At 43.1% G+C, this 19,538-nt stretch overlaps 1 protein-coding gene across 2 annotated transcripts in view; it reads left to right on the forward strand.

Annotated features, from left to right (window-relative positions):
• IGFBP3 (insulin like growth factor binding protein 3) overlaps nucleotides 1–11,029 on the forward strand; it is a 72,128-nt gene extending 61,099 nt beyond the window's left edge. For both annotated transcript variants that reach the window (XM_075828544.1, XM_075828543.1), the window contains one exon: nucleotides 10,519–11,029. In XM_075828544.1, coding sequence (XP_075684659.1) covers nucleotides 10,519–10,644 — 126 coding nt within the window. In that variant the 3' untranslated portion in view covers nucleotides 10,645–11,029. The remainder of the gene's footprint in view (nucleotides 1–10,518) is intronic.
• Nucleotides 11,030–19,538: the final 8,509 nt, after the last annotated feature.

Consider the following 19,538-nt stretch of genomic DNA (forward strand, 5'->3'; position numbering starts at 1 on the left):
AGGTCTTTTGCTTGCTACTGGGTTATTAGAAATTTCCCTGGAGGAATGGCGGATAATTCTATTTTGTACTCTTCTATAATCTTTAGAACCCAGGGGTTCTGGGTTATTCTGGTCCATTTGGAATAAAATGGTAGGAGTCTTCCCACACTCTTTGGTGTCATTGCTTTGAGGGCTGAAATTAGTTATTGGGGTTAAGGAGATATCCTCTACCCCTTCCTGCCTTGGGGTAACTCCAGCGACCGGACTTCCCTTTCAAGCTGTAGTTCTGTAAGGTTGGCTCCCTCTGTTTGCGAAACCTTTTGTTTTTTTTGTATTTTTTTGTTTCTCTTCTGGAAACCCCCTCTTATCCGCTTCATTCTCCAGCATGTTATCCAGGAGAGGACCGAACATCCGAGAACCAGTAAACGTGATAGAACACAACTTTTTCTTGGACTTCGTATCTCCTGACCACATCTTGAGCCATAATGCTCTTCTAGCAGCATTTGAGAGCTCCATTCCTGGCAGCAAATCTAATTGATTCCGCTGAAGTGTCTACCAAGAATCCGGTTGCCATCTTTAGTAAGAGTAGAGATTCTAATAGATCTTGTTGTGATGTCTTCATCATCAAATGGCTCTCCAGCTGGTTTAACCATATAAATAGAGATGAGCGAACTTATGAAAAGTTCGGTTCGGCTGGTTCGCCGAATTTCACGGAAAAGTTCGATTCGGACCGAACTAGTTCTAACCGAACCTGTAATTCAAGAAAGCCCCTAAAAATCGTGTATAACACTGTTTAAAAGCCCTGTATAACAATCTTGGGTCACCCATGAGTGTATCCAAGTACTTTTGAGCTGTCTTTAAGGCAAAGTTAGTGTCAAAGTTACGCCAACATGTATGGCTAAAGGAAAACGGATGGGACACGGTGATGACTAACAAACCACTGCACTTGTGCATGTTGTATGCTTAATGCATTGTTAAAGGTACAAAAATTAACCATTTTTGGCGGCAGATGCCTGCCAGGGTTCATCCATACATGGATGTAAAAGCAACAGTTTTTCACAAGCCCTCCAGGCCTGCTTGTCGCAGACTGCAGTGGAGGTGTATTGGTGGTAGTAGAGGTAGCCAACGGACAGCAAGGGTGGTGGTGGTGGTGGTGGTGGTAGTATTAGCAGCACATTAACAGACTGGACAGTCACAGGACAAAGCCCTGTGGTGGGGCTGGCCTCAGGCCTGCTTGTAGCAGACGGCAGTGGCGGTGTATTGGTGGTAGTAGAGGTAGCCAACGGACATCAAGGGTGGTGGTGGTGGTGGTGGTAGTTGTAGCAGCACATTAACAGACTGGACAGTCACAGGACAAAGCCCTGTGGTGGGGCAGGCCTGCTTGTAGCAGACGGCACTGGGGGTGTATTGGTGGTAGAAGTAGTAGCAGCACCAACAGCGGCACATTAAAAAAAGTGGACAGGACCGAATCCCGTAGTAGCAGGCGGCAGCAGCAATGTCTGATCTAATCAGTGGCATCAGGCACAGGGGTTTTAAAATCCTCACCGATCCACGCTTGATTCATTTTCAGAAACGTGAGATTTTCCAAGCTGTTGGTGGACAATCTTCGCTTAGGGGTGACGAAGCCCCCTGCCGCGCTGAATACCCTCTCTGACGCTACACTGGAGGGTGGACAAGACAGTACACCCATGGCAAACTGGGCTAGTTCTTGCCAATGATCCAATCTGCTGACCCAGAAGTCCATGGGGTCTGGGATCAGGATTTCTGACGGAGAAAGGGCACAGTCCAGGTACGAGTGAACCTGGTTGGTTAGGTGCTCGTGATGGTGAACATCCCTTTGGTGACTACGATGTGTGTCAGGTCGGGGTATTGGATGTAAAAATGTTGTCATCATATTTTCCAAACTGAATTGGCTGCCGCCTATTGCAGAGGTAGCCCTGCCAGAGGCGGTGGAACGATGAGACAGTGGGGAGCGGAGAGTGCCCCCCCCCCCCCCGGTCAGTCATGCTTGCATCAGGTGTTTGCCGTTTGAAAGCCGTGACAAGCTGGCTGCATAGCTTCTCTCGATGATAAGCCAATTTTGCCTCCCTCTCGGAAGGCGCAAAAAACTCCCCCATTCTGGCTTTATACCGAGGGTCTAAAAGTGTGGCTATCCAGTACTCATCTCTTTGCTTCATGCTAACAATACGACAGTCAGCGCGTAAGTAACGAAGCATACAGCTCGCCATCCTGGCTAGCGTTTCAGAGGGCCCGGTTGGTTCCATCTCCGCCCCATACTGCCATGGTTGTCCATCATCAAGCTCGTCGTCCGACTCGTCATCACCATCACTGTCATGTTGTGCGGCTGCCTCGTCCCCTATCCCTTCCTGTGATTCCATCTCCAAATCCAGCGCCTCTTCAGGTCCTGTTTCCTCATCCTCCTCCTCAACATCCATAGCCAGATGTGATCCTTCCTCCATCCTTTGCTGAATCATCGCTGTGAGCGTTTGCTCCATAATGAATATCAGCGGCATAACATCGTTCATTCCGCTAACGTCACAGCTCCCAAATTGTGTGGCCTCTTCAAAGGGCCTCAAAACGCGACATGTGTCTCTAACCAGCTGCCAGTGCCTGAGCTCGAAAATTACACTGGCTCCAAACGCTGCCCGTCTGCTGCATCAGGAAATCATTCACAGCTTTCCGCTGTTCGTACAGACGGTCCAACATGTGCAGGGTGGAATTCCAGCGTGTTGGAACGTCGCAAATCAGGCGGTGTTCTGGGAGATTGTTTTGACGCTGCAAGTCCAGGAGGGCGTGCTTAAATGCATACCAACGTCTAAAGCGAACGCAAACCCTCCTGGACATGGCCAGCACACCCTTCAAACCAACATATGACTTTAAGAAGTGTGTTATGACCAGATTGATCACATGTGCCATGCAAGGAGCAGGTGTCAGGTGACCTAGACGCAGTGCAGCCACAACGTTCTTCCCGTTATCTGAGACAACATTGCCCAGTGTGAGTTTCAGAGGAGACAGCCAGCGTGCGATTTCCTCCCTGATGCACAGCAGCAGCTCCTGCCCTGTGTGGCTTTACTCTCCCAGGCTCAGCAGGTGTAAGGGTATGTTCACACACACTAATTACGTCCGTAATTGACGGATGTATTTCGGCCGGAAGTCCCGGACCAAACACACTGCAGGGAGCCGGGCTCCTAGCATCAAAGTTATGTACGATGCTAGGAGTCCCTGCCTCTCTGCAGGACAACTGTCCTGTACTGTAATCATGTTTTCAGTACGGGACAGTAGTTCCACGGAGAGGCAGGGACTCCTAGCATCGTACATTACTATGATGCTAGGAGCCCGGCTCCCTGCACTGAATTCGGTCCGGGACTTCCAGCCGAAATACGTCCGTCCATTACGGACGTTAATGTGGTCGTGTGAATCCAGCCTAAGACAGCGTTGTGGCGCTTCACCTTGCACCTATGAAAAGAGGAGGGAGGAGGAGTGGAAGATACGCTGTGTCCTGTCGGGGACGGGAAGACCTCCATTGAGGGCAAGGAGGAGGAGGATGGTAGGCGCCTGGTGTCCGGAGTTGAACCAGGAAGATACAAGCGTGGAGGTGGTAATGCCTGGCATTGCTGCGGTGGTGCATCGGACTGCAAAATATTGACCCAGTGGGCCGTGAAAGACATGTACTGTCCCTGCCCATAGTTGCTGCTCCACGTGTCGACTGTGGCATGTACCCTGCTGTACACTGATAATTGCAAGGATTGGCCCACCTTTTCCTCCACGTGCTTGTGCAAGGCAGGGACAGCTGTTTTTGAGAAGTAATGGCGGCTAGGTATACGCCACCTAGGCTGAGCGCACGCCATCAATTGCTTGAAGCCGGCGGAGTCGACCAGGTGGTACGGCAGCGACTGCACCACCAACAACTTAGCCAGGTGTGAATTAAGCCGCACGACCAGTGGATGACTGGGTATAGTTGCTTATTGGGCAATGATTCCGTAATGGATAACTGACGGGACGTAGGAGGAGCACTAGATGACAGTGATGATGACAACGAGATGGTGGATAAGGCCTGGCTACTACTTAGATGACAGGGACTCGGAGCAGCAGCAGCGGCAGAGGGGTCTTCATTAGATGTACATGATGGTGGGGCATGTTGATTGTCCCACATGGCCTTGTGATGCCGCTCCATGTGTTTTACGTAGAGCGGTAGTTCCTACATTGCTGCCCTGCCCACAGCTTACTTTCTGCTTGCAGATACGGCACTGTGCCATGTTTTCGTCCTCAGGGAAGGTACAGAAAAATTGCCACACGGCAGAGTACCGTAAAGAGGTAGTACCACGTCCACCACCACCACCCGAGATTGCCCTTGTCTGGCAGGCTTTTTTCGGAAGCCTACACCAGTAGCAGCAGTGTCGCCGTCACCGGCTCCTGAGCTGACCCTACCGCTGCAACATTTTGCAGATTGACTTCTGCCCCTACCTCGGCTTGGCTGTTTATCACTGCCAGTGCCGCCACTACTACCCTCCTCCTCTGACGCCGTCGTCACCTGGTTCTCACGTCCTGTCTAAAACAACATCATCATCATAGCCCTCCTCATCATCCCCACCACTTCTGGCACTGTGTTGTGAATGTGATGTGACATCATGGCGGACTCCATGCCCCCCCCTCATTACTGCGTCTGCTACCACCAACACCCCCACTACCACAGCTATGCGTCTCGGACACCGCTTCCACCTCCACCACCGCCGCAACACACTCCGTTGGCTGACTCGCGGAAAACAAATCATCATCACCATGTTGTTCAGTAATATCTTCCTTTGCACCCGAGGAGATGTCTCGTGGACTCTCAGGAAAGATGGCTTCCCGCTAGGAAGGGGGAGTGAAGACATAGATGATGGAATGGAAACGTTAGAAATACCCATATCACTGCTGTCACTGTGCCAAGGAACTGTAGAGGATCTGGAATCCAACGAAACCTGGCTTGAAGCCAGATCGTCAGTCTTCCTGCTGAGATGACCGCGAGCCAGTCAACCAGTCCACAATGGCCGTATTGTCTAAAGTAACCCGCCCACCGGAGGAGATGGACAAGTCTGGCTTGCTGATACTGCTACTACCAGCAGGCACATGGCTGCTGCTACTAGTGGAACTGGGCACATGTCTTGTGCCACAAATGCTGGTACTGGGTCTGGCACCAACAGATCCAACATTTGGACTGGAAGAGGACATGGCATGGGTGTTTTTTCCTCTACCCCGTCCTTTCACAACTTTTTTTTTTTTTTACCAGACATTTCACTGCTGGAGTGCAGCAAGTTGAATCAAAACCCCAGGGATGAGCCCCTTCTAAAAGCGTATTCACACACTGGCTTGGCAAACGGCAATGAATGAGAATTTCTATCAGCCACTGTGCACTGACTCGGAATGCTGGGCGTTGTAGTACTACAAAGCCTGCCTGTATTGCACGTTGGATGCAACGGGGATGAGCCCCTTATAAAAGCGTATTCACACACTGGCTGAGTAGTGAGTAGTGGATGAGCCCCTTCGATTGCTGGATTCCTGCCTTTTTAGATTCCTAAAGCTTTCCCTTACTGCACAGAGATGCTATCCCTACAGCTCCTGTCTCTAAAATGGCCGCTGAGCTTCGTGCATAGACGTTTATTGCAGGCTTGAGCCCGCCCCTATGCTGCCTCCGGATTGGCTGGCAGAGCGATTTGCAAGGCATTATGGGGTAGCCTGATGTCAGGTGATATTGTGAAATCCTCCATTTTACATCTAACGTGGCAGGCGCCAAAATGCAGCCGGGTTCGGTCAAAACGGGTTCGGCCGAAGCCGGTGATGTTCGGATTCGCTGCGAACCGAACTTTTCCCGATGTTCGAACCGAAATCGGGTTCGGTTGTCCCGGTTCGCTCATCTCTACATATAAACATTTCTCTTGCTACCGATGTGGCCGCAATATTCGTAGAGATCAAAGCGGAGGAAGATTTCCAAGCTCTTTTCAGTAGCCCGTCTGCCTTCCGGTCCACGGCATCCTTCAACTGAGAGGAATCTTCAAATGGGATTGCGTTTTTGTTTTTGTTTTTTTAGCAACCCTGGCTACTGAGACATCTACTTTTGGGATCTCATCCCAAGGTTTAGTGTCTTCTGGATCAAAGAGAAGTCTGTTTTTAAATTCTCTTGAAATAAAGAGCCTATTTTCCGAATCCTCCCATTCAGTTGTTACCATTCTCTTGATTTGTTTACTGGAAAAATCTTTGGGGGTCTAACGGAAAAGAAAACAAACATCTCATCCTGGATGGTATGTGGTTGGTCTTCAGGAATATCCATGGTTTTCCGTATTGCCTGGATTAAGGTATTGGACATCTCAGAAGAGAAGACATATTTTTTCTCTTGAGTGGATGAAGTTGAAGGCAAGAGTTCCTCTTCTTCTAACTCCCCCTCCGATAGGTAATAACACTCCTGCTCAGTCAGACCCCTGAGATGGAGGAAAATATTTTTGATCCACTTCAATCCGTGGCCTTTTTGCCTGGGAGTGTGAGGGAGTTTCTTGAGGGGCGAGGGAGGCTACTGACTCACTACTTCACGAATCATAGCCCTAAGTTCAGACAAATGTCGGTTGTTCCTCTTTTTGTACTTTTGCAATACATTCCTGACAATTGTTTCCTATGTGACTCTGGCAATTTTTTCGCACAAGTCGCACGTTTTTTAACCTTTTATCAGTTTCTCTGAGAGGAATCTTTATCCTAGAGAAAACAGAAGGCAGGTAATGTATGGTGTACTTGCATAAGCAGTCCTAACCCTTACCCCAAGGGTGAGACTCACTTGACCCTGGGACATATCCGGAATTCCGTCAGAACGAGGAAGTTACATTCCGCAACAGGTAATAGCCAATGCAATATGCAATCCACAAGATATAAATTCAAGTTAGAGGTATCCGCTCTAACTACATACGTGTGTGTGTGTCCCTTTAAATGCGGGCGTTTTGAATTTCCCACCTTCCAAGATGGCCGCGGACCGGAAGTAGCCCGACGTCATTTCCGGTCGTGGCTATTCAATGAGGTGCGGCCGCGTCATAGCTGGCGACTGAGGCCTGCTATGCGGCGCTACGAGGATGATTTTGCCGGTGCTTCCAACCCTATGGAGCTGCTGGTCCCCGCCTGGTCACGCGGCCAGGCCGAAGCCTGCTTGGGAATCCCGAACCCCACACACTACCGGAATCCTGCCTAGGATTCCTAAGGTAGGTGTTTCAGGTTGGGAGCTAAGGGACCTCTCGTTAGAGGTGTATTAGCCTAGGCTTTAGGGGGAATAGAAGGGGAGTGCACAGACTCCCCGATCTTGCACCTTGCCCATTAGCATTTTGACCACACAGTTTTTTCCACTAAATATATTGGAATTAGTCTGTAAAAATTAAAATCAACTTTTTTTTTTCTGAAAAAAATATAAATATTTAATATTTACAAGGAATAATGGAGTAAAATGCACCACAACATTTGTAAAGCAATGTCTCCCGATTACGGCAATATCCCATATGTGGGAATAAACTGCTGATTGGACCCACAGCAGGGCTCAGAAGGGAAGGTGTGCCATTTGGATTTTGGAGCATGGATTTTGCTGGATTGGTTTTCGGTGCCATGTCACGTTTGCAATGCCCTGGGGGGACCAAAACATTGGAAACCCCCCCCAAGTTACACCATTTTGGAAACACCCCTCAGGGATTTTTTTTCTAGGGGGTATAGTGAGCACAGGTCTTTTGTAGAATTTATTAGAATTGGGCCGCGAAAATGAATATCACAATTTAATTTTTTTTCCCACTAAAATGTTGCATTTTCTCACTTTCACAAGGGGTAAAGGAGAAAAAAAAACAACCAACTTTTGTAAAGCAATTTCTCCCGAGTATGGAAATACGCCACATGTGGTCATACATGTTTTTGTTTTTTTCATTAGAAATGAATTAACCCTTTCAGGACTGATCCATTTTTTTGCTTTTCGTTTTTCACTCCCCGCCTTCCAAGAGCCATAACTTTTTTTTTTTTTCGTCCATAGTGGTGTGAGGGCTTATTTCTTGCGGGAGGAATTGTAGTTTCTATTGACACCATTTTAAAGTGCCATTAAAATGTACTGGGAAACTGAGAAATATATTTGCGGGCTGATATAGGCAAAAAATCTGATTCAATTTTTTTGGGCTTTTCGTTTTTACCGTTTTCGCTGTGCGATAAAAATGAAAACTTTTACTTTATTCTGCGGCTCAATACAATTATGGTGATACCAAATTTACGTAGTTTTGTTTTGTTTTTTTTTATATTCTACTACTTTTACAAAGCAAAATCTATTTGTTAAAATAAAAAGTGCTTAGTTTTACCACATTCTGAGAGCCGTAACTTTTTTTTTTATTTTTTTTTTAGGTTGATTGAGCGGTGGGAGGTCTTATTTTTTTTGTGGGACGGGCTGTAGTTTTTTATTGGTACCATTTTTTGGTACATAAAAACTGATCAAAGTGTTTTGTTTTTTTTGTTTTTTAGCTAAGGTGACAAAATTGAAACAGCAAAAATCGCTGTTTTTTTTACGTTTATTTTTTTTTACGATGTTCACAGTGCGAGTTAAATAATGGTATATTGTAGTAGTTCGGCATTTTACGGACGTAGCGATACCAATTTTGTTTTATTTTATTTTTTACATTACTTTAGAAGAAAAGTGTTTTTTTTTTTTTTTTAACTTTTCTTTTTTCTCTCTCACTACTAATAACTTTAATTCTTCTACATATTTTATTAGTCCCCTTAGGGGACTTGAAACAGTGATCATTCAATCGCTGGTACAATATACTGCAATACTAATGTATTGCAGTATATTGTTTTTACAGGCTTCAGTAACCGCACGATCGCTGTTCCTGTCCGTTCGTCCTGGGTGTCAGCTGTCACACAGCGTATGGAGCGGGCTCAGCACGTGAGCCCGCTCCATACATCAACCCCCGCACCATGCCTGCTATTAAGTCATAGTGCGCAAAGGGGTTAATGCACAGCAGATAGTGTGAATATGGCAATTTTCCACTGGTATGCCATTTTAGTGCATATGTTGCGCCCAGTTTGTGCCACTGAAGACAAATACCTCATAAAACGTTAAGCCCGTTCTCTCGGGTATGGCGATGCCATATACGTGGGTGCAAACTGCTGTTTGGGCACGCTGCAGGGCTCAGAAGGGAGGGACGCCAGATTTTGCTTGGTAATAGTTCTGTTTGGGGTATTGTGGGTATTTCAGTTTAATAATGTGGGGGCATATGTACGTTGTGCGGAGTACATCAGGGCATAATAAGAGGGTATAATAATTTCATAGATATGTGGCCGGTGTCACACTGATAAATGGCACCGGATCTTATCCGATTTTGGAACACTCTGCACATTTTGCATCGCCATATTCTGAGAGCCAGAACTTTTTTATTTTTTCACCACCAGAGCTGTGTTAGGGCAATTTTTGTTGTGGGATAATCTGTAGTTTTCATTGGTACCATTTTGAGGTACATGCGTTTTTTTGTTTTTTATTTAAAAAAAATTTGCAAGCAGAGTGACCAAAAACAAGCAATTCTGACAATGTTTTTTTTTAGTTTTATTTTTTGTGGCGTTCACCGTGTGCTATAAATGACAGTTTTACTTTATTTTGCGGGTCGGTACGATTATGGCGATACCATATGTATATAGGTTTTTTGTTTTGCAGCATTTGCGCAATAAAATCACTTTTATATAAAAAAAAATTCTGTCACCATATTCTGAGAGCCATAACTTTTTTTATTTTTTAGCTAAAGCTGTGTAAGGGCTTGATTTTTGCGCGACGGGTTGTAGTTTTATTGGTACTATTTTCGGGTACATGCAACTTTTTTGGGTGGGATGTTCTTCGAGCTGGAAAAATAACAGTTTTATAGTTTGGGTAGTTACGAACGCGGCGATACCAAATATGTGTTTTTGGTTTTGTTTTTTAACGTGTTAATTTTTTTCCTATAATGAAAGTCTTTATAGGAAAAAAAAAAGCATTTTTTGTTAACTTTTATTTTTACACTCCGAGGCTTCTGTACATGGCAACTTGGAGGTCATTGTCTGGCCTCCGATTGTCACGACAAGCATCGGCAGCCCCCACAATCACTTCGTGGGGGCTGCCGATGTGCTTCAACCCCTTGAATGCGGCAATCGGTCGTCGCATTTATAGGCATAATTGCCGAAATCAGCGGCAATGGTCCGCTGACCGGCAAGACTGGAGTGTCAGCTGTTGTGGACAGCTGACCTCCCGGTTCCGTTAGGACAGTGTGCGCTGGGAACCGCTCCACAACTGTACATCCTGGTGCGGAAGCAAGCCCCCTGCAGACGTACAGTTGCGGCGCAGCGCGGGAAGAGGTTAAGGGAGTTGTTCACCTACGGAGCATTTTGTCGTCAAATTCCACAACCTCAAAGAATAGGGAAAAAAAGCCATTGTGAAAGTATTCTTACATTGTTTTGGTGACTGATATAAAAATCCTGTCGTTTTACCGTGTATGATTGTACAGTTATTTTAGGTTTTCATCTTTTTTTACTTTGCAGTGTCATCCATCAAAAGGCAGAAAAAGAGGAAATTGCTGGTGTGTGGATAAATATGGACAACCTCTTCATGGTTATGATGTGAATAATAAGGGGGATGCCAACTGCTATAACTTGGAAAGCAAATAAGTTCATTAACTGATCAGACTATTGGCGGTCAAAAATATTGATCAAGAAAAAGCTATTGGAAGAAATGGAACATGACCAGATAATTACTTGATGTTAAGCTGCAAACTAAACTTTACACCAAAGTTGAATATTTTATTACATTGTGGACATCCCCGCTGAAAATTGCCACTGATACTCTTGCAGCTTTTGCTCTGAATGTCCATGTTATTCTGCACTGTTAAGCCTAAAAGTGACCTAGTTTTGGGTAAAATAAGCACTTCACAATAGTTTTCCTGGACATTTAGACCCTAGACACCTGTGACCAACTCAGTTTTGCAAGATCCTGGTTATTGCAAGCAATCTACTTACATCTTCCGCATTAAAGAGGCTCTGTCACCAGATTTTGCAACCCCTATCTGCTATTGCAGCAGATAGGCGCTGCAATGTAGATTACAGTAACGTTTTTATTTTTAAAAAACGAGCATTTTTGGCCAAGTTATGACCATTTTTGTAGTTATGCAAATGAGGCTTGCAAAAGTCCAAGTGGGTGTGTTTAAAAGTACAAGTCCAAGTGGGTGTGTATTATGTGCGTACATCGGGGCGTTTTTAATACTTGTACTAGCTGGGCGCTGTGAAGAGAAGTAACATCCTCTTCTCTTCAGAACGCCCAGCTTCTGACAGTGCAGACCTGTGACGTCACTCACAGGTCCTGCATCGTGACGGCCACATCGGCACCAGAGGCTACAGCTGATTCTGCAGCAGCATCAGCGTTTGCAGGTAAGATCGACTTACCTGCAAACGCTGATGCTGCTGCAGAATCAGCTGTAGCCTCTGGTGCCGATGTGGCCGTCACGATGCAGGACCTGTGAGTGACGTCACAGATCTGCACTGTCACAAGCTGGGCGTTCTGAAGAGAAGAGGATGTTACTTCTCATCAGTGCGCCCAGCTAGTGAAAGTATTAAAAACGCCCCGATGTACGCACATAATACACACCCACTTGGACTTGTACTTTTAAACACACCCACTTGGACTTTTGCAAGCCTCATTTGCATAACTACAAAAATGGTCATAACTTGGCCAAAAATGCTCGTTTTTTTAAAATAAAAACGTTACTGTAATCTACATTGCAGCGCCTATCTGCTGCAATAGCAGATAGGGGTTGCAAAATCTGGTGACAGAGCCTCTTTAAGGCTTTCTTGTTGTTTTTGTTTTTTTTTTTGTTTTTTTTTTCCTTCTCAGCAGAACTTTTAGGGAATTTATCTGCACGGGTAATTTTTTTTAATTGTTTTATATTGTTTTTTTTGAGGACTTGCTAATTTCTGTCTAAATACATTCTGAATATTGTTGTATTTAATATAGAATATTTTTATATAAACTTTATTTAAACAAATTATACATTGACCTATAAAGACTTATATTGTGTGTGTGTGTGTGTGTGTGTATGTCCTAGTGGGGACTTGAGAGCTAATATTACTATATACAATTAATAGCTAAAAAAATATTTTCAATAACTAGGAGTGAATGAAAAGTGTCTCTGACAAATAGGCACGGAAAATTCACAACTGAATAAATCGGAACAGATTTCAGGGTGTTTGTAGTCCAAAAATATATATATATATTTTTTGTGTATGGTGTTAGTGATTCCATATTGCTTCTAGGGGGACAGTACCTCTGAAAGATGGGATGGAGCATATCTCAATTTAAGATTTTTACGGCATTCATGATTAAAAGACGTCTGCCTTTTGTATGTTAGAGAAATTTATGGGTGTCTTTTATTACTGATCTATGAGCCCGAGCGCTTCTGCCGCTTTGTTTTAGCGATTGGTGGGGTCCGAGCACTGAGACTCCCACCAATCAAAACTTCTGACATGTTGTATGAAAAGATATTCACAGCACCCACTGCGTCAGGAACTTCCAACTCCAAGGTAAAAGGGATGCAAATTCCATGCCCAGAAATCCCATCCGGATATTCTTTAAATAGTGAAAACTTGAGGACCGCATCCGTGTGGCAAAATAGTAGTGGTGTTTATTAACCGATCCCAGACAAAAGCTAAGTTTCGACCCCCGGCTGGAGTCTTTTTCAAGCATAATATACAAGTGAACATAGTGGGTTTAAATATACCTTCTAAAAGAAGTATAGCCCATCTGTGTTGGCATTATCAGACTCATTCTAAAACACGTGTATACAGTACATTTAACCCCTTAACGCACCATGACTTAACTGTACGTCATGGTGAGCAGTAAGTTTGCGCACCTTGACGTACAGTTACGTCAGTGCTTTGACAGTTAACCGCCGCGCGGCGCTACACCGCAGCGGCGGTTAACTGTGCAGGGTGTCAGCCCTGCTCTCCCCGTTGCCGATCAGCGGCCTGTCGCCGCTGATATCGGCAGTTAACCCCTTAATTGCGGCGCTCGATTTTGAACGCCACAATTAAGGTCTTTAGCGCCGATCAGCAGCCCCCATGTGAAATCACGGGGGCTGGCGATGGTACCCATGGCAACCGGACGCCAGACAATGGCTTCCGGGTTGCCATGTACAGAAGCCTATGAGGACCACCCCGAGGGTGGTCGTCGTAGGCTTCCTGTCAGTGTGACTGTCACGTCACAATGACAGTTGAAATGCATTACACTACGTGTGTAGTGTAATGTATTCCAGCAGCGATCAGAGCTGCAAGTCTAAGTGTCCCCTAGTGGGACAAGTGAAAAAAGTAAAAAAAAGAATAAAAAGGTTTTAAAAAAAAAAGTGTAAAAATAAAAGTTATATGTGACATAAACAAGAACTGCTTTTTTTTCCTATAATAAGTCTTTCATTATAGGAAAAAAAATGAACACGTAAAAAAAAAGTACACATATTTGGTATCACCGCGTTCGTAACGACCCCAACTATAAAACTATAATTATTTTTCCCGCACAGTGAACGCCGCAAAAAAAATAAACGAAAAACAATGCCAAAATCACTTTTTTGGTCACCACCCCTCACAAAATATGTAATAAAGTGATCAAAAAGTCGCATGTACGCCAAAATAGTACCGATACAAACTACAACCCGTCCCGCCAAAAACAAGCCCTTACACAGCTTTTTTGACTGAAAAATAAAAAAGTTATGGCTCTCAGAATATGGTGACACAGAAAATACATTATTTTCTAAATAAGTTATTTTATTGCTCAAACGCTGCAAAACATAAAAAAACGTATATACATATGGTATCGCCGTAATCGTACCGACCCGCAGAATAAAGTATAATAGTAATTTAAAGCCCAGGGTAAACGCCGTCAAAAATAAATAAAAATCATTGTCAGAATTGATGGTTTTTGGTCACCTGGCTTGCCGAAAAATTGAATAAAAAGTGATCAACAAAATCGCATGTACCTCCAAATGGTACCAATGAAAATTACAGATTGTCCCGCAACAAATAAGCCCTCACACGGCTCCGGTGGTGAAAAAATAAAAAAAGTTCCGGCTCTCAGATTATGGCGATGCAAAATGTGCAGAGTGTTCCAAAAGTGGATAAGATCGGGCACCATTTATCAGTGCGACACCGGCCACATATCTGTGGATTATTATTTATTTACCCCATTATTATACCCTCTTATGCCCCTGATGTACTCTGCCCAGCCTACATGTGCCCCAAAATTATAAACTGAAATACCAGCAAAATGCCAGAGCTACTACCAAGCAAAATATATGCTCCAAAAGCCAAATGGCGTCCCTCCCTTCTGAGCCCTACAGCGTGCCCAAACAGCCGTTTATGTCCACCGATATGGCATCGTACCAAAAAATGGTACCAATAAAAACGACAGCTCGTCCCGCAAAAAATAAGCCCCCACACCGCTCTATTGACAGAAAAATAAAAAAGTAGTGGCTCTTGGAAAGCGGGGAGGAAAAACGAAAAAGCAAAACATGAATCAGTTCGTAAAGGGTTAATTACTTTCTAATGAAAAAACATTTATGACCACATGTGGGGTATTGCCGTACTCGGGAGAAATTGCTTTACAAACGTTGGGGTGCATTTTCTCGTTTATCCTTTGTGAAATTGAAAAAATTCAACATTTTAGTGGAAATAATGTTGATATTAATTTTCACGGCCTAATTCTAATAAATTCTGCAAAAGACGTGTGGGGCCTAAATGCTCACTATACCCCTAGATAGATTCCTTAAGTGGTGTAGTTTCCCAAATGGGGTTACTTTTGGGGGGCTTCCACTGTTTCGGTCTCTCAGGGGCTTTGCAAATTCGACATGACACCCAAAAACATTCCAGCTAAATTTGAGCTCCAAAAGCCAAATAGCGCTCCTTCCCTTCTAAGCCCCGGTGTGGGTCCAAACAGTAGTTTATTACCACATATGGGGTATTTACGTAATCAGGAGAAATTGTTTTACAAATGTTGGGGCGCTTTTTCTCCTTTATTCCTTGTAAAAATTAAAAATGGCTACCTTTTTTCAGAAAAAAAGTAGATTTTCATCTTCACATACTAATTCAAATAAATTTAGCAAAAAAACTGTGGGTTCAAAATGCTAACTATACCCATAGATAAATTCCTTGAGGGGTATAGTTTCCAAAATGGGGTCACTATTGGGGGGTTTCCACGGTTTTCTTCCCTCCAGTGCATTGCAAACGCGACACGGCACTGAAAACTATTCCAGCAAAATCCAAAATCCAAATGGTGCTCCTTCTATTCTGAGGCCTGCTGTGGGTCCAAACAGCAATTTATTACCACATATGGGGTATTGCTATAATCGGAAGACATTGCTTTACATATGTTGGGGTGTTTTTTCTACTTTATTCCTTGTAAAAATTTAAAATTTCCTAATTTTTTCACAAAAAAAGTAGATTTTCACCTTCACATACTAATTCAAATAAATTTAGCAAAAAAACTGTGGGTTCAAAATGCTAACTATACCCATAGATAAATTCCTTGAGGGGTATAGTTTCCAAAATGGGGTCACTTTTGGGGTGTTTCCACTGTTTTGGCAGCACAAGGCCTCCTCACACCTGACATGGTACCTAAAATATATTCTAATAAAATAGAGGCCCAAAATCCACTAGGTGCTCCTTTGCTTCTGAGGCCTGTGTTTCAGTCCATGACCGCGCTAGGGCCACATGTGGGGTATTTCTAAAAACTGCAGAATCTGGGCAATAAATATTGAGTTGCATTTCTTGGGTAAAACCTTCTGTGGTACAGAAAATTTTTATTACAAATGAATTTTTGAAGAAAAAAAATGAAATTTGTAAATTTAACCTCTACTTTGCTTTAATTCCTGTGAAACGCCTAAAGGGCTAAAATACTTTGTGAATGCTGTTTTGAATACTTTGATGGGTGCAGTTTTCAAAATGGGGTGATTTATGGTGACTTTCTAATATATAAGGCCCTCAAAGCCATTTCAGAACTGAACTGGTCCCTGAAAAAATAGCCTTTTGAAATTTTCTTGAAAATATGAGAAATTGCTGCTAAAGTTCTAAGCGTTGTAACGTCCTAGAAAAATAAAAGAATGTTCAAAAAACGACGCAAACATAGTAGACATATGGGAAATATAAACTAGTATGTATTTTGTGTGGTATTACTATCTGTTTTACAAGTAAATACATTAAAATTTAGAAAAATGCTAATTTTTGCTAATTTTCTCTAAATCTTGGTGTTTCTTACAAATAAATATTGAATTTAATGACAAAATTTTTTCAGTATCATAAAGTACAACATGTCACGAGAAAACAATCCCAGAATTGCTTGGATAGGTAAAAGCATTCTGGAGTTATTACCACATAAAGTGACACATGTCAGATTTGCAAAAATGGGGCTGGTCCTGAAGGCCAAAACAGGCTTAGACACTAAGGGGTTAAATCCGTCTCCGTGTTGACCAAGTGAAAAAAAAGAATGAAATGTAAACCTGTTTTTGTTTTGTAGACAACACACATGCTTGAGGATGTTCGGATGATGCTTCACACTAACTCAACTGATAATTAAACGTGATCTGATGAATAATGAAAGAATGTACCTTTGTCAGCCTAGCCTGACTATTGGAATTTTTCAATGGATGACTAAAGGATTGTCAAAATATCTAGATCCATATTGTATGGGTTATACGTTAACTGGTTCAGGTTCGGGCTATTTTGAGCCTTCAGGACCAGACACAGTTTAACTAACGCGTGCTAAAAATGGCTAGACAGCTATAACTTTTATATTTGTTGGACTAGCGACATATTTGCGTTTTTTTTTTTTGTTTTTTTTTCTGTAGACAATGCAGGTTTCTTTTTTCCATTTTTATACACATCCTTTTTGCTATTTAAGCCTAAAAGTTAGAAAATAATTAAAGTAAAGCAGCTTTTTTTTTTTTTCTGGTAAAAAATAGACCTTTTATTTGTGATGGTCATTGTCTGCAGTAAAGTTTGATATATTACATGTCCATTTTAGGGCAATTGGGTCAGGGCTAGCGTTACGAAAATGATTGGTGGGGGAATGTTTTTGGGTGGGAATTTTATGTGTAGTTATTACTTTTTTTTTTTTTTAAATCTTTCCTCTAACTAGGGCTGCACAGCAGCCACAGTTACAGGGGAAATCAGCCCTCTTATAGTGACTATTGTCACTAATAGGGATGTGCTGGGTCTAGTAAGACCCAGCATCAGCCTGCCGCTAACGGCCAGCGGCAATCATGACTAGTCGCATGATCAACGGGACCAATAGAGGCAGCTGCGCTTTTTAAGTGCTGTGTTGAAGAGAAGACCGTTTCAGCAAAAAGCTGCTTCTATCTTCTCCTTAGGGTCCCCGGCAGTTACTGACGTCCGGAGACTCGTCGTTCACCTGCCCGATCGCTCGGGAAGCAAGCTAAAAGCTGTGCCATAAATAGTCTATGGCGTGGGTTAGGGATCTCGACCGCCGGCTGTCGGGAACCGGTTAAGGGTTTTTTGTTTTTTTTGCACACTCCACTTGATCTATGATCGCCACCCTGTGGTTAATAGTGCGCTACTTTTAGGTTGCTTGCACCTCCAGTAGCATCTATATTTCTCCTTTACACTATAACATTATTCAGTATTCCATTCTATGAGAGGTCCAATAGATTTTCCTTTCTTATCCACAAAATAGTAATTGTATACTCTGGAGGGATAGCCTTTTTTAGATAGAAAATGCAATATGGTGATGGTCTACATCATATGGCTATATGTACATCGCTTTATGATAGAAATTATATGCATCAAATTAGTCTGCCATTGGTCCCCTCAGGTCCTGCCACTATGACATGTAGATAAGTCACTGGTGGAGCAGGTTGCTTGGCAACTGAAAATGGATGGACGCGCAGTTATATGGTGGCGGTTTTAGCCAGAAACTAAGATGGCCGCTGCGCTTGCGCAATGGTGAAGCTGATAGTATATCGACGTCCTCCTCATTTGCATGCACAATGGTTTATTAAGAACGCTGACACAGATGAGTTGCCTGTGGTGCATCCTGACAGCCAACAGCATGGATATGAGTAAGGGTATGTTCATACTACCTATTTTCAGCTGTTTTTTGGCCTGTAAACGCCCTGAAAAATGGCTAAAAATGCGGGGGCTGAACGCCTTCAAACATCTGCCCAAAATGGTGTTTTTTTTAAAAATTTATTTATTTATTGATTTTTTTACGTGGCTGCTTTTAAAAACTCAATAGAAAAACGGCCGAAAACGCTTTATGCTTAAACGGCTGGAAATCAGAGGCCGTTTTCCCTTGAAAACAGCTTTGTGGTTTCAGCCGTTTTTTGTTAAGCGTGTGAACATAGCCTGAGATTTCATTCTTTTTTTTAAACTTGGTCAAAACTCAGACCGATTTTTTAAATGCATTGTATACACGTGTTTTAGGAGGCGTGTCTGACAATGCCATAACAGATAGGCTGTACTTGTTTTAGAAGGTATATTTAAACCCACTGTGTTCATTTTACGCTTGAAAAAGACTAGCGGAGTCAAAACGTAGCTTTTGTCTTTGTATATCTGGGATGTGTTAATAAACACCAGTACTATTTGGCCACACGGATGCTGTCCTCAAGTTTCTTCATGATGTCATTGACATGTCAGAAGTTTGTTGAATGTTTAGTTAGCCTTTAAAGCCATAAATACAAAAAACACGTGATCTACAAAGCCTTAAAATTTTAAACACTTATTCCTCCCACATGAAGCAATCCTATAAGGGTATGTTCACACGCAGTGTTTTCAGGCGTATTTCAGGGCGTTTACGGAAGCTGAACGCCTACAAACATCTGCCCATTGAAATCAATAGGAAAAAGAGCATTTAGTTCATACGGGGTGTCTTTTTATATGCCGCTGTTTTAAAAAGCACTTATTTTAACGGAGCACCAAGTCACTTCTTGAGGCGTTTTTTTGGAGTTGATTTTCCATTGAACACTATGAAAAATGCCTAAAATAAAGCTCCAAATTAAAAGAAGCTTCATTTTCAGCTTCAAAAATGCCTGAAAATCAGAGGCTGTTTTCTCTGAAAACAGCTCCGTATTGTCAGATGTTTTTTGTTAAGCGTGTGAACATACCCTAAAAGGAGAAACTGCTGGTTTGGGTGCTTCCTATTTAAAAATTCAAAAGGTGTAAGCCTAGTTGATCAGGAAATGGCATCAATGTAACATCCGGTATAAGGGGAACATGTTAAACATAAAAAAATTTTTAAAAAAGCAGCCTGTGTGAATCAGAATTAATACATCCCTGTGTTAGAAGTCCATCTGATACCTCACACGTATCTGCAGCTTCCTCAGGGTTCAACACAATAAATTCCTAACAATATCCTATTTCATAGCTAGTTCACACGTTTAATGAAACCTGTAATCAAGCAAATGACTTACGTGTCTGGCGTGTGTGCAAGACGGCGTAGAGATGCCGTTCCACACGGGTGCATTAGTCCTAGCCCCCACAGTGGAGGGAGCTGCTCCTCTTCCATCAGTCTC

This window comes from Rhinoderma darwinii, chromosome 5 (assembly GCF_050947455.1).
Source record: "Rhinoderma darwinii isolate aRhiDar2 chromosome 5, aRhiDar2.hap1, whole genome shotgun sequence".
NCBI classification, from domain to species: domain Eukaryota; kingdom Metazoa; phylum Chordata; class Amphibia; order Anura; family Rhinodermatidae; genus Rhinoderma; species Rhinoderma darwinii.